Here is a 15072-nt window from a genome sequence, read left to right as displayed (position 1 = left end):
AGAGAGATGATCTCACTGGCGTCGCTGGCTGGGGGAAGGCTCGGAACGGGGTAATAAAATCTACATCGATAAAATGAGCCAATCCGGACCGTCTGGCTGGCAGGTGGAATACAGTGCGTCACATTGTTTGAATTTTAAAATTAAAATGAATAAATCGGCCTCGCAATTGGATCGCTTCGGTGGTATGCTTTAGAGAGAGAGATAGCAGAGTAAAGCAATAATACTTTAAAAGACGTTTTATAAAAAAAAGATGAGAAAAACAATAATTTACAGAAACCAACAAAAAAGCCAATTGAATAAGAAACGCAATTTAAAGTCCACAAAGAAGACCCCAAAAAGGTATAAAATTGCATTATACAAAAGACAGTTCACAGAAACTCAAAACACAAAAACGTGTCATCATTCTTTTTGTGTTCGTTTTTTTCGTATTCATTTCGATTGTTCCATTTTTTCTGTGTCCTATTGCTTGTTGCTGAACGCTGACGCTGAGCGGTGTTCCTGCAATAAAGGTGATAATACTTTCAAATGAAATTCAAATTGCAATTCACGTCGCATCCTGTTCGCGTGTTGACAAAAAACAGTAGAGAAAGAAAAGGGAGGATGGATGGAAAACAAATAGAAAAGAGAGACAGAGAGAGAGAGAGTGAGTAAAATAGTGGAAAACACATCAACCCTGAACGAAGGAAAACATCAGTTCAATGTTCAGGGAATGCATTGGGAAAAAAAGGAAAAAACAGCCAGGACAGAAGACCGGTAGATTGATGTGGAAATAAATATTCACGAGAGACAGTTCCGCCAACACATCCCTCCCCCCCTCCTCCCCCTGGATGATGAAGGACACAATGGGATTATGGAAATCCTTGCGAGGGAAGGGATTGGATTGGCCCGTCGTGACCAAGGAGCGGTAGATTGTTTGTGAAATGCTTTTTGATTGGGCAGAGCTTTCACTTGCTTTCTTTCCGTGATGCAAACAGATCGGGTTAATAACGGGGCGGGGGGGGGGTACGGGAGCTTGATGGAAATTCTATTTAACGGGGAACGGACACACCGACGGAAGGAAGCGATCTCTTATTGGAAAGCAAAAACACGTAGTGAAAATAAGAAATTGAAGCAACATGCTTTAAGCTGTTTTTGTTCAAAAGGGGGACAAGTTTTCCATTTATTTCTTTACGGTAAAAGAGACACGTGGATGATATACACAAGTCACTGGGGTCAGCAGCACAGTTTAAGGGGTGTGATTTAAACAATAGCTAACAAAACACACACGAACACTACCCAAAAAGCAGGGGTGCAATCGGCGCACACTTTAGTTAGTCGTCCGCTGTCCGGGGGGAGACAGTTTGCTACAGTTTCACGTTCCAGTTTCACAGTCGGAAAGGCTGGCTGGTAGTTGGTGCTGGTAGTGACGGTGGAAAATTGACACACTCGCGCTCGTGTCGTGCTGTGTGTTTATATCGGTTGGATTGGTCGCAGCTTATTCACCCGTCATCATCTCCATAAACTCTGTCGATGAGAGAGAAAAAACAAAAAAAAACATTAAGAATGGGAATTTAAATGAAGAAGCTGAGAAGACTTTGACAGTCAAACGGCTCGGCAGAGGCTATTGTCTCTTACCATCGAAATCTACCGTGCCGGAACCGTCCGTATCGATTTCCCCGATGATGCCGTCGAGATCCTCGCTGGACAGTTTATCGTCGAGTGCTTTCAGAATTTCCTTCAGCGTGCTGGAAAGAGGGAGGGATCAAGATCAAACAGGAGCGAACAAACAAAAAAAGAGCAAGAGATGAAACAGTCCTGCTTAACATGTGTGCTTCATGGTGTAGTGTTTGTGTGTGTGTGTGGGGAGGAGGGAGTAAATGTTCATCTACTGTATGACCCTTCACCTTCATTCCGATCGCTTCTCGAGCCGCAAGATGCTGCTCAAAGGAGGGGCCGTTTTTCCCGAGAAAAAGCGTAACGTCAATTCATCTTGCGGAATGAAGGGTCGCCAATCCAGCACCAGCAGCAGCAGCAACAGTAGCCCCAGCAAACAAGCCAGGTACGGCACATAACTTATAAGACCGACCGACCCCAACAGGCACAGCATTTATAATTTAAAGGCGAGGCGGGTTTGGAGCATCGTGGCCTTGAGCGGAGCGAAATCAAGAGCTATTATGCTGAACGCGAACGCGTGCAGCCGTTTGCTACCACTACATGGGTGGTGTAGAGGGGGAAGCGGGGAAGCTATGGCAACAAAAAAGAGCAACCAATTCCGGCACCGACTCCGGTTGCGCATCACCGGTGATGATGGTGATATTTATGCTATCCGTTTGCGCGTCCGTTTCCGTTCTGTCGGGTTTTTTTTTCTCTCTTTTTTCCTTCTTCGCCGCAAATGGCACACACACACAAACGGTACACTACAGAGAAGTGCCCCAGCATGTGGAATGTTGGAATGGGGTGAGTAAACACAACCTCCAGGTCCGCACCACCAACCAACCGCACCAGGCAACCGCCGGTCAACGCGCTGCCTGCGTGGAGTGATGGGGGCGCCCAGTCATTTGTGAAGAAAAATGGCTGCGTACTTGATGAGCGTGCGAGCGTGTGTGCGGGGGGGCTGCGGCGTGGTTGTTTATTCGCGCATCAAACCGAACGGAAGAAGAGCTAGGTCCAGGTGACGTGTGGATTAAGTGGATTCCCCGTAAAGATGAAAAGCAGATGCGAAGGAGCAACGCGGAACGATTGCGTAGATCTCCGCACGCGCTCTCTCTCTCCCTCTCCCTCGGCCATTCCACAGACCGTAGATCGGAATGTGCGTCTCGCACTGCCATTTCACCGCCTACTTTTGTCGCAGTCTGTGTTGAAAGTTTCGAAATATTTTGTCAGCGATGCGAAATTAACTTCTTCCCCCCTTGGGCGGCCGTTCCTTTCACCCTCCACTTTGCAGTCATAATTTGTGCACGGCGGTTGAAAATATGATACGTGAAAATGAGTCCGTTGGAAAGCGACGTTATTTATGACGTTATTATTTTGGTGTGCGTGTGTGTGTGTGTGGGATTATTTTTTTGTAATTTTTGCTTCCTTTAAATAAGTCTCTTTTTGTTTGGGTATTCCCTGCTTTCCCTGCGTGGAGTGTTTGCGGAATGGGACAGCAGTTTATTGAGCTCGTTTGAATGTTAAAGCGTTTCCGGTCGTGTTCGGGCGGGACGGGAGTGTCTGCTTCCCGCTCCTTTGCAACAGCTCCACGGGCTGAAGGGGTGGCTACCTACATATGGTGGCAATAAATTTTCGACCAAAACCACAGACCGAACAACATGTGTGACGGGGTTTGCATGTAGCTCTGTCTGGCTGTGTGTGTGTGTTAAAACTAGTTTTTCACCGTAATTAGTTTGACGCCAACCGGAGAGAACGTGGAGCTGTGGGAGCAATGCAAAGTGGTCGTTTTTTACTACGTTGGCAGTAAAAAAAAAGAATGATCTTGCTCTCCGTTTTGCTGGTTGGGGTTTGGGTGTGAGCTAAAGTGCGATAGAGACAGTGACCTCGGCTCAATGTTTTCCAGTGTGTGCGTTAAAGGTTTTTAGGCAACGATGTGCGAACAAATGTCAAATGGAACGAATGGGTTTCGAGATTAGCTAGGGCAGCATTGTTCATCGGGGATGGGTACGAAAAGGTTTGGATTATAGTGAGAGATGTTGTAGCTGTATAAAGAATTGGAGTGATTTATGTTTAAGTGCAAAATGTACTCCTAATTGAGTTCGTTGCTTGATTAAAAATCTCAAAAAATTTAACTTTCTATTAAACTTTTGTTCAAAGATTTACGCCATTTAAAGTTATAAGTTAACAGGGAGACACAATGAGCAATCCCAAACACTTACGCATTGCAGTATATATACTAGAGACAAAACAAGAAAATAATAAAAAAAAACTTTGGAAGCATTTAGAAGGATTTGGCTACAAACGAGTCTGGCATTGGTATGCTCCTAAGCCACTCCAATAACATTCGAAATAGCGATCTAATTCATGGATTTGGCCAGCCGGCAATGACCTTTTTGGCATCGCAGTCGACAAACATTCAACATTCTCCCAACACGAGCCCCCAAAATCGGAAGTAGAATAGAAAGCACCACAGGGCACTTCCGGTAACAACACTCGCTCACACACATTGCGCCACATATTTTTTATCTTTTTCCACCCAAAAAACAAGAAACGATGTGAATTTGTGGTCGTTAAATGTTTGCCTTTCACACACATTGCCCTTTTTCCACACCGATAAACACAAGCCTACGTGTGGCCATGTAGGTGAAGCGTTTCGTCCAGCCGGAGGTCACACCGCCTCGAACATAATTCCTTTGTGTATGTGTGTATGTGTGTGTGTGTGTGTGTTTGTGTGTGTGCACACGGGAGTTAAAGTAGTGTAGGAAGTAGCGGCACCGGCAAGTCCCAAAAAAGACGACGAGAGCTTTGCTCACTCGGCAAGTGTTCTCGTTCGTTCGATTAGTTGCGCGGAGTGAAAAGGCAAAAATAATGACACTATCGGTGCACGGTAAACAGCGATAAATCAAGCCGGTTCGTCGGAACTCGGCCAAAAAAAAAGAAAACCTTTCCAAATTCACGACATGCACACCCAGAACATGTAACATGGACGATGGGGGGTGGAGTGGCGATAAATTAAAGGCTTATTTGACGTACGTGCACGCAAAGAAACCGAAAACGTGTGGAGCGAAGAGCAAAGCAGGCGGCAGCATTTGAAGCATGAAAGCCTGGCTCGTCGTCTATTATCGTATTGTGTGTGTGTATGTAATTGGTGAAATAGTACGCTTGTCACGCCATATCGACAACAACTTCCCCCTTCATCTCCCCAAAATCCCGGTACCTGGTGGTGATGTAGCCGTTACCCTCGCGGTCATACAACCGGAAGGCTTCCTTCAGCTCCTGCTGCATCGCCTCCGCGTCTTCCTCCTCCTGCAGGAAGTTGGAGGCAATGTTGGCAAAGCCGTCGAAGTTGACGCGGCCCGTGCTTTCCGGGTCCTCCTCGTCGATCAGGTCCTGCAGCTCGCCCTCGTCGAACAGCTGGCCCATCGTGTTGAGAATGGTCGAGATCTTGATCGTCTCGATGAAGCCCGTCTTCTGCGTGTCAAACATCTGGAATGCTTTGCGCATGATCAGCATTCTCTGCTCCTCATCATCCTGGGAGGGAAAAATCGGGAAAATAAAGAAAAAGAAGAGAAACAAATCAAAATTTCTCCAAATGCCACGTGTTTTTAATCTCGCGCGCCATTCCGTGCCATTTCGCGTCCACGAATGACAGCTGACGACAGGGTTGGACCACCGTTGGCTCGTCTACTGTCAGCTGTCAAACTGACAGCTAGTATTTAATATTGTAAATCAGGGCTCAGGGAATGAGGGAATCAGAGGCGTATTAATAACAGCTTACAGTTTATTTCAACATTTCCACTGCTTCCGCTACTAATTGCGTTTCGTGTTCCGTTTTTAATACATTGTAGGCTCGGAGCACATTTCCAACTCGCTTCGAGTATCATCTCATAATCCTGTTCCATGTTTTGTACGACATTTCCGATTTGAACTGAGCGTAAATGTGCTCCCCGTCCAGCTCAACTCTCCGTTCTTCGCATAAACAGGTGTCGATCAAAACAGGGGCGATTGAGGGGGCCACCACCTTGAGCAGAAGGACTGGCACTGTGCAGCACTGGCGGAAAGACATTAACATCCACACACACACACAATCACGCCACTCAAATGGGCTGTGAAATCGAAACTCTTCCCCCTTTAAACCCCTTGCAATCCTTCCCTTCTTCAACAGCAAAAAGGCCGGATGTCGGAATGGTTCTGTTTGTTGAATCTCTGAAATGGCATTCCCTTTTCCTCCTCCCCCCGGTTTGGGGGTCATTTTTGGCCGCTTTTAATCGTTTGCCCAATCGCAGTAAGCACGGGAAAACGGAGCGGAAGGCGGTTGTGATCGGGTGGCACGATTCAAGTGCGCTCTCGAGTCTCGCGATTCCGTTATAAATATTAATGGAGAGGAGGAATTTTTAGTGTCTTTCGCCTGTGCACGGTCCAACTGTGGTCCAACGATGGGAGGTGTCCCCTCCCTCCCTCCGTTACCCTGTTTCTTGCATACCCGAGAACCTCCTTTTGCTCGCTATGTTGCAGCATTAATCATTTGCGCCCTCTCCAATGATTTCGCCCTTCGCTGGCTCGGCCTTCGCTTTGCCCCGGAACGCGATACATAAGACAGGGACAGACACCATTTGGCAGACCAAAGCGACTGGCCCGCGGCCAACACGGTAGGGCCTCCTGTGTGGCAAACCTTCTCCCCTTGTGCAGTGAGACCACTAGCCACTAGTCCTGATGTAATTATTAACGATTGATTCATGATCATCACGCGCGGTGACACGATCGCCCGACCGGGGTCCTACGGAACGCGGGTCGCGCACATCTCGTGTTACGCTTATTTATTCACTTTACCGGAAAGGGGGGTGTTGTGAGGTAGGAGAAGGAGAAGAGGTAAAAATACTTGAGTTAAAAATATATCAACCAACGTCCGCGCCACAGAAGCCAACACGGAGAGGGAGATCTCGGCAGGAAATGATCCGTAGCGGGATAGCCGCGGGTTTTTTGATCTCCGAGGGCGCGGTTAGGATTTTTGATTGACACTCCACCCTATTAGACCCCACTCCCCCCTTTCCTCCCCTCCTTTTTCAAAGTTTGATGCTCGATGACCGCGAAAATCTTTCATCCTGCGGCAGTTCGTTCCCTGCGTGTGCTCGTGTGTGTCAGTATGAGTGGTATGATTTATTGGTTTTGTGGCCGCATTGCAGCATCACTGGGCCCCCAGTCCAAGCAGCTGCCCGTCAACCGGGGAGGGTATTCGGCTTGTCACAATAAACAATGGAACCGATTAGAGGTTAGGTATGCGTCTGGTGTGTGTGTGTGTGTGTGTGTGTGTGTGTGTGTGTGTGTGCGTGATAGACACACATTGTCAGTAAAAACATGAGTGGAACATACATTCCGCGGATGGATGGTTGTTATTATTCTTTCGAACTGCGCGTTCGGGGGCGGATTTTATTGGCGGTTGCTGTTGGAGATGTGTCAAACTTTCCACCAAAACGTCATAAACAGACCGTTGATGGGTACTTTACGAACAGCTGAGGGGAAACAACAAATGGGATTTATGTGGGAATATTTTGAAATTTTCATACAAAGCAATGTTTAAAAGGGAAACTTAAATTCAAATATGATTTGTAGGAAATATTACGTCCCTAAAAATGCTAAAAAAAGTGGTAGATCGGTAAAAACGCATCAAGTGGTAGATTTTTAAGTAGTTCCTTACACGAAATACTTGATTTCCTATGAAATTAAGCTCGTTTTACATAATACTTAATAACGTTTTACATAACGATTGTTGGGCTGAAGCTCTCAGAAAATGATGGTAAAGGTAATAGGTTGAGTAAAATGCATAAGCAATGCCAGAAATGTCAGCAATTATTCAAAATTGTATTTTTTTGTTTTCATTCTTGCTCTGTGATGACCTTAATGGAGAGAAATAGTTGCATTATTTGAGCAGCATGTGCAAGAACATTATAGTTTTTTTTATTGATTTTTATTGATTGATGGTATTTAACACTTTGATGTTAAGATGTTTTTTTACAAACAATTTTCAAGATTATACAAAACTGATTATTACTTTTAGGCCGACTAATTGATTTTACACATTATTTATGGCATTTTGCACCTTTCTTCGCTTCTCTCCGGCAGAAGGTGCCACATATTATTGGACAAAGACTGAGTATTAGCACGAATAGAACGACAATTAAGTATCCTTAAATCTCTTAGTGAGTGATTTCAAATTCTCTTTGGGGAATATAAATAAAATAAATAATTTAAATTTGTTTCAGTGTCATTTTCATATGTTAACAGTATTATTCAATGCTCTTGAGTTGTTTTTCAACAGTGGAACGGTCACAAATACATGACAACTGTTAAAAAACATCTTGTGAGTGTAAAATTGAAACATTGAAATGTGAACCAGTAGAACAGCGTAATACTGTTGTATGGGCGTCACGCTACGCAATAGCCATAAAACAATCAGCCTGCGTGAAATAGTGCGTTCAAACTTGATGTTCATAAACACTTTAACTAAGGCTGTCTTTCATTTAAACATAAAACCTATCCTCTTTTTACCTAAAATATCTTAACACGGTGCAATAGCCATAAAACAATCAGCCTGCGTGAAATAGTGCGTTCAAACTTGATATTCATAAACTCTTCAACTAAGCTGTTTTTCATTTAAACATAAAACCTATCCTCTTTTTACCTAAAATATCTTAACACGGTGATGGAGCATAAGCATTTTATTAATTTTATAGACAATTTCAAAGATGAAAAAACTGTGTGTACAATATTTTTCAACGTTCATAGTTCCACATAGTGAAAAGCAATTCCATTGATACACAGGAAAAATGGGTCAATAATTATTCATCCATTCGATTTTAATTACCCTTTACACTTGGGCAAATATTGCGCTCGTTTCTATCACAAACGATCCCTAACGTATTCGACAACGACCAACGATCCCTAACGCTCCAACAAAATAGCAACAAAACAAAATGCAACGAGTAATGATTTATGCTCCCCCAAAGAGCAGATGATTGAAGTAATAAAAGGCATGAAACGCCGAGCGGAATCGATTTTAATTATATTTTAATAACTTTTCCCCTCCTGCTGCTGTTGTTACCTAATAGCTAATGTTTTAGTGAGTGTGTGAAAGTGTCACTGTGCTTATTTCTGCTAGGTTAATTGAGTTGAAGTGGAAAGTGTAGTGCACTGCACAGCGGGATGTTTTAAGAGGAAAATCCTTCTCTTTCGTCACTGGCCACTAATTAAGTGATGCTTGCCATCCATCCCCGTGTGTCCCCCCGTGACATGTGGGGAAAAAGATAGAAAAGAAAACACCAAACCACTCTCCCGCACCAACCACTGTGCACCCCGGGCGTGGACAGACGTGTGGAAATGTGTCTCACTGTCCGCTCCATTAGTGCCGAGGTTGATCGTTCCATTGGCGGCGACAAGGGCGGTGTTTGCACAGCAAAAACACTAATTGAAATTGGCCAGCTACCGAGCTACCGCGAGTCGGCTACGGAAACTACACACTGCACTCGCTTTAAGTGAATTGACACGGGCACACAAGAAACTCACAAAATAATCCGACATCTTGACGCTCCAGGCAAGGGCACGGGACGGGACGGAAACGATCCGGGACACTTGAAAAGACACGGCAGCTCCGGCTTCCGGGCAGCTGGGCACAACGTCCGTTCGAGGCACAACGGCACCGTTACTGTGACTGCGACTGTGACTGGCCGTGAATTGCGCGAGTCTTGCCGCGAGTGGCCTGCCAAAGAGCACCTTGGCACCTCTGCCAAGGGCGGGTTACGCTCACCCGATCGATTGTGACCGATCGAATTAAGCGCACCACTCACTGGGACTGGTCGCGCGGGCTGTGTGTTGGGCAGAACAAAGATCGACCGTCCCTGGGACGCTTGGGCAGGAAGCAGCTGCAAGGCAATTAATGTCTCTCAATACGAGCGAACTCTCCTGAGCGATCGCTGGCCAAGCGGGGTTTTGCAAGCAAGAGCGACCAATAATAATATTTGCCATCTCGATCTTCGATCGTCGTTTCGATCGCCACTCCCTTTGTGGAGGTAGTTTGGTGATCGATTTCAGGGAGCAAGGAGAGCGAGAGGCAGTTTAAATTTTATTTATTTACACCTGCAGCCGCGTAAACTGAGCCGATGCGAGTTGAGATAAACCACCCAGCAGGACCATCCCGCCCTTCTTGTAGCTCTCATTTAGCAGCCGGAAGGAGCAATATAAATGACGTACCGTTCGTGCGAGCAGCAAAGCTAAGCTCGTTGCAGGTGTACGTTGCAAGATGGATGGGTGAAAATAACTTATCCTGCTTCAAATGGAGAATATTTCATGTACAGGGCATTCGGGTAGGGGGGTGTTGTTTTTTCTTTCTTTCGTTTTGCCCTGCTCACACTCTCGTTGTACACTCGTTTTCCGAGAGTTTTTTTTTCCTCTTCTGTGTATATGCATATAATTACCACCACGGACTGTTTTTAGCGGCGGGATTGGAAAAAAGAACTCAACCTAAATAAAGCCACCGCGAAGATGAATTAAAAATAACGACTCATTAATTAATGTGTACAGCAACCGGCAGAAGGGAACGTTGCGATCGCAGCAAGCCGATACTTTGGGCGATGAGTTATGCTTTTTAAGGAAAAGACCGTGGTAGAAAGAGAGAGAGGGAAAAAAGCAATTGCAAGCCAATGGTTTACGAGCGGTTTGGCCAAATCGGGGAGGTTTTAATGGTTTTAAATTTGAGGGATTTATGTGAGATTTCGTTACAATAAATTTCAAAAAGTTTATGCATAAAAATCAATCATGCTTTAACAATCAAATGAACACCAAAATGTATGTACAGTAGCAGTCAATATCATCTTACTTTGCGGCTTGCTGGACGGTTTCTTTAACAACTTATCAGAAAGCTGTCTTTCCATATCTTTGAGGATACAGGTTAGCTATGCTCCTGCAGCAAAATCTGGCCGATATCTAAACAAAACTCGGAAAACCATGCATAATTGTAGAAATAGGTATGAACAGTCACAGTTTCACTCAAAGTCGGACACTTCCTATTCCTTAACTAATATTGACCAATACAGTAATGAAAATAAATAATTTTAGTTGTTAGTCAGCAATGTTCGTCGATCGGTAGTATTGGAACTTTATGTACCTATTACTTAAGTCTAGAACACTTGATAGGGTAAACGTACCTATAGTGGTGCTAGTACCAATAGTGGTGGTATTGCACTAAAATGCGTCTCGTATGATAAATTAACAGTAGTTAAGTCGGTCTCGTAGTACAGTCGTCAACTCGTACGACTTAACAACATGCCCGTCATGGGTTCAATCCCCAAATAGACCGGGCCGCCATACGTAGGACTGACTATCCTGCTATGGGGGGGAATCAATTAGTCACTGAAAGCCAAAGCCCACAAGTGGGTACAGGCAGGCCTTGACCGACATCGGTTGTTGAGCCAAAGAAGAAGAAGAAGAAGAAGTTAAGTTATTTATGATAGTGTGAAATGTTCTCTAGCCTTTTACAAGGGATTTAAAAATGAAATGGGGCCATTCCGTTTCTAAGTGACCGAAAAATCCATTATTTTGTGAAAAGTATCAACATTTTTCCAAAATCCTTAGGATTTCATAACGATACTCATATTTTTGTTAACGTTCTACATGACCACATAACAACGCAGTTATTAGTTTTTTAACATAATTGTTATCAAATGATATTGTTTTATTCAAATTCATTGGCTTTTGACCATATTTACGTACTTTTAAGTGTTTTTACGATAGTGCCATTATAGGTACAACAAACAGACATGTTCCTATAGTGGTCTTAGTTCTAAAATCAATAAAAACAGCTAATTTTAGATTTTTTTGGATGACATTTTTAACATGTCGTACTGTTTTCATTAAAATAAGCAACCAAAATAAGTTTTCTGTAAGTAATTTACCAAACAAAGGTCAAAATTCGCTTATTTTGCTGAGTGAAAAATCGACTTCAAATCAAGCAAACTATTCTTGGTATGAGTTGACGACAGGTGTTATTCAGTACTTTAGTCAATATTTTTTTCAACCAAATTCATACATTTTTTACGATCAAATTACGAAAGAAATCAATATTATGGCAGTAATCCTTGCTATTCACACGAAAACAGCTTCAAAACTAAGTTTCATTGATATTATAAACTGTTTTGAGGCATCCTTCTTACCACCACTATAGGAACACAATACGATGACTGGTTCATATACCACCATTATAGGTACAACGAAGCAATCACAAAATTATATATTATTTCGTAAATTTGATGTGTTTCATGGTAAAAATGGTTGTGATTGCGAAGATAAAACATATTCCAACTGTTATGTGTTAAAATATTCAGAAATTGTCCTTCCTGACACTTTAAATCCATTAAAATACATCTGTACCACCACAAATTGCACCACTATTGGTACATTTACCCTATTTGATATTTGATATTTATTTGTTGAATTCAACGGGCCTTATGTGGCCTTCTCCAAGCGGGGTTACACAAAAATTACACACATTAATAAACATGAACTTAAACGCAGTTCAAAATAAATTAGGGCCGCACAGCAGGAATACATTTCATAACATTCTTGTTCCGAATTCTTGTTCCGATAATTAATTAAATGACTATGCATGGTTTTCCACTGGTTTTATTTACACACTGATCTGATTGTTTGCATCAGCATAGCCTTAAAGTTTCCTGCATCGATATGCAAAGTCAATAGTCTGATACGAGAAAGTACAAGGTACTGCCAAGGAAGCAGTAAAATTATCAAAATAATATAGTATATTGCATAAGACAACTTAAGAGTCTACTGTAAACCTGTTATCACAGCGATCACCAAATTGAAATGAATCATAGGAACGAATTATTTATATTAAAGAATAATTAAATAAATCCGTTGATTAAATTGAACAAAAAAGGATTTCGATTTAGAAACTAATCAGCTAACAAACAAATAAGACCGAACATGCCGAGGATTGAACGTACGTCAATCGTTCTATTGATTTCTGCATTACTGCGCTAACTCTGTCGGTTGTCAATACGTGTTCTAACAGCTTCTGCTTTTAATCAATGTAAACAAATGCTTTCATTTTCGATTATTATTATTTATGTTTATCAGCCTCTCAAGTGCGCTGCGGCGCAACTGGAATGTACCCAGCACCAATACAGTACATCAAAGATTGATCCTCATTTATTTACACTCCTTGCAATGCACGCACCAAAGGGGATGAAGAAAATTAAACCATTTTCCCTTTGAAATACGCTGAGCAACATCGGAAATATCTCATCTAGCGCACCCGTAAACACGCCTGATTAATTGATTATTGATGTACGCAATAACGGAAGTGACACGCTTCGGTGTGCCGTTTGCGTTTGGGGATTTAGGCCAGCAAAGAGGCAGGAGGGAATACACGCATCAACATGGAGATTATCTTCAAAGCAGCTTCCGGCGCAAAACGCGTGGAATGTGCCTTCTTTTTTATGTCTCTTCATAAGCAGAAACATGTAATGCAATAGAGATAATGCCGTAATGGAGTAATGCCACCGATTACAGTGGTTCGATCCATGCCCGGCATACCATCGCTAATGAATCATTTGCCACACCCCTCCATCCATGTCAGTCAGACAGATCTGAGGCTCGCAACGCAAGGCAGCGCAGCCCCCGTGATGATTAATAACCGTGGAATGAGTTGAGATTTATTAATAAAATCCACCGAACAGCGCACGAACCAAGACAGGGAGAGAGTGACTTCTTTCGATTCACAAGCAAACACACATACACACACGACCACACGTTAAATGGAATCGTGCGAAGGCGGATGAACCTGCACACACCCTTCCTTTCTCCCCGCAAACAGTGATCTGATCACATTAATTTCATGCCCTTTTTCATGGCTCAACAGAACCGCAGTAGCAGCAGCAGCAGCCGCCAAGGAATGCTTTTGCGGATGATTCGTCCGCCAGTTTTTTTCCGTGTGCCGTCTTCAATGCGGCGGTACGCAGACATAAGACGGAAGGAGCGGAGATTGATTTGATCCCGTCATTGATTCGTCGCTCGGTTAATTAATATGTGCCAGCGCGCGAATGTGACGAGTCAATGTCAGAAATAGTTCGTGCGCGCACGCTTTTTCGCCCCAAAAAACTTGCCAAAAACCCCAACACCTAGACAGACACCGGGTGACTACACAGCAGCACACTCAGCACTCCGATCGCGTGATGATCGGGATGATTAACAAATCAAACGCCGCAATATTGTGAAAGGAGAAAAACTAAACATCAAAATAGCACCGAAGGAAAGAAAAAAGTAGAAACTTCGTTTCACTTCTAATTTATTCTGTCCTTGCACCGGGCGTGATTGATTGCAACTTTTACTGACCATAATAATGGTCACTCCCTCGGATGCATTTCATGGAGGCGGTTTCTGTTGGCACCATTTCCGGGGTTGGCACATTGAATAAAATAATGTTTCTTCGCTCGCACGGGCCATGGAGGCGCCCAGTACCTCACACTACCGGACTGGCTGCGTACGTTTCAATAAAATCTTCACATACACACACACACACACACACACTCCTCACTCAGTACATTACCATTTTGATCGGCTGGGATGGTGTGTCACTGGGTATCACTCAAGGGACTGGAGTAAAAACGGCTTTGCTGCAAAACTGCGTAACCGCGCGAACTGAACGCTACGAAAGACAGCGCAAGACTCGGCCGACTCGCGTGGTGCGCAACTTTTTCCAAAAAACGCCGTCCACGAACACAACACGCACACACAGACACACACAGCCTCCCTCGAAAGCAGTTAATTAACCGAACGCGGCTCAATAGGCAACTAGGGGCGAAAAATATCATTCAGCATCATTTATATTTAAAAACTCCTCCGCACAATATTGACGCTCAGCTCCCACCCTCTTTGCAAGGGGCAAGCAGGGGTAGGGGAGGGACCCGTCCAAGAGCAGGTTATGAGTCGCAGCATGCGTGAGAAGTCCGCCCCGTCGTGCAGAAACGGGGCAGAAAGGTGGAAAATGTTTTGCCTTTGCTTTCTCCCTCGTCTCGCCGGCCAAAAACTGCACTGCGCTCTAACGGTTTATCGCGTCTCTTTCCAGTCCCGCGGCCAGTAGCGAGTGAAAGAGACCATCCACTTCGAGTGAGGCGTGTGTGTGACGTTCTACTTCTTCTCTCCCCCCTCTCCTCCATGTGCCCAACGGGTGACCAACGGTCGCAATGGGCAGGAAAAATCGCTATAAGTAGCTCTAGCAAGCGTGTATACGTTGTGTGGTTTTTCTTTTCCATTCGCGCAGCGCCACGGTCCCGGTGGCAAATGCCGGCCGTATGGAAACGTGCTGTGAGTGAGGCGTAACAGTAACACCCTTCTTTGCCTCCATCGTCCATCTGCTTGTACGCCACCGAG

General features: G+C 44.1%; 1 protein-coding gene across 2 annotated transcripts; it reads right to left on the bottom strand.

The window, feature by feature from the left end:
* Nucleotides 1–1126: 1126 nt before the first annotated feature.
* LOC1271259 (troponin C) lies at nucleotides 1127–14506 on the bottom strand. Of its 2 annotated transcripts, none has more exons than XM_061654665.1 (4): nucleotides 14249–14506; nucleotides 4850–5163; nucleotides 1615–1724; nucleotides 1127–1503 (listed from the first exon to the last, which is right to left on the bottom strand). In XM_061654665.1, the coding sequence occupies exons 1-4, from the start codon at nucleotides 14249–14251 to the stop codon at nucleotides 1475–1477; spliced, it is 456 nt and encodes a 151-aa protein (XP_061510649.1). In that variant the 5' UTR covers nucleotides 14252–14506; the 3' UTR covers nucleotides 1127–1474. The 2 variants fall into 2 exon arrangements, with proteins under 2 accessions (XP_061510649.1, XP_310000.4); XM_310000.5 differs by lacking the exon at nucleotides 14249–14506 and adding an exon at nucleotides 9193–9504.
* Between the last annotated feature and the right edge of the window lie 566 nt (nucleotides 14507–15072).

The sequence above is a fragment of the Anopheles gambiae genome, chromosome 3 (assembly GCF_943734735.2).
Source record: "Anopheles gambiae chromosome 3, idAnoGambNW_F1_1, whole genome shotgun sequence".
Lineage (NCBI taxonomy): Eukaryota > Metazoa > Arthropoda > Insecta > Diptera > Culicidae > Anopheles > Anopheles gambiae.
Note: the sequence above shows the minus strand (reverse complement) of the source record. Positions and strands in the feature narration are given on the sequence as shown.

What these genes read in the sequence shown, in the direction of transcription:
- LOC1271259 (XM_310000.5), bottom strand. An exon ending in AACGGCTACATCACCACCAG is followed by an intron (nt 1,725 to 4,849) that starts GTACCGGGATTT and finishes CCCTCTTTCCAG; the next exon opens with CACGCTGAAGGAAATTCTGA. An exon ending in CGGCACGGTAGATTTCGATG is followed by an intron (nt 1,504 to 1,614) that starts GTAAGAGACAAT and finishes TCTCATCGACAG; the next exon opens with AGTTTATGGAGATGATGACG.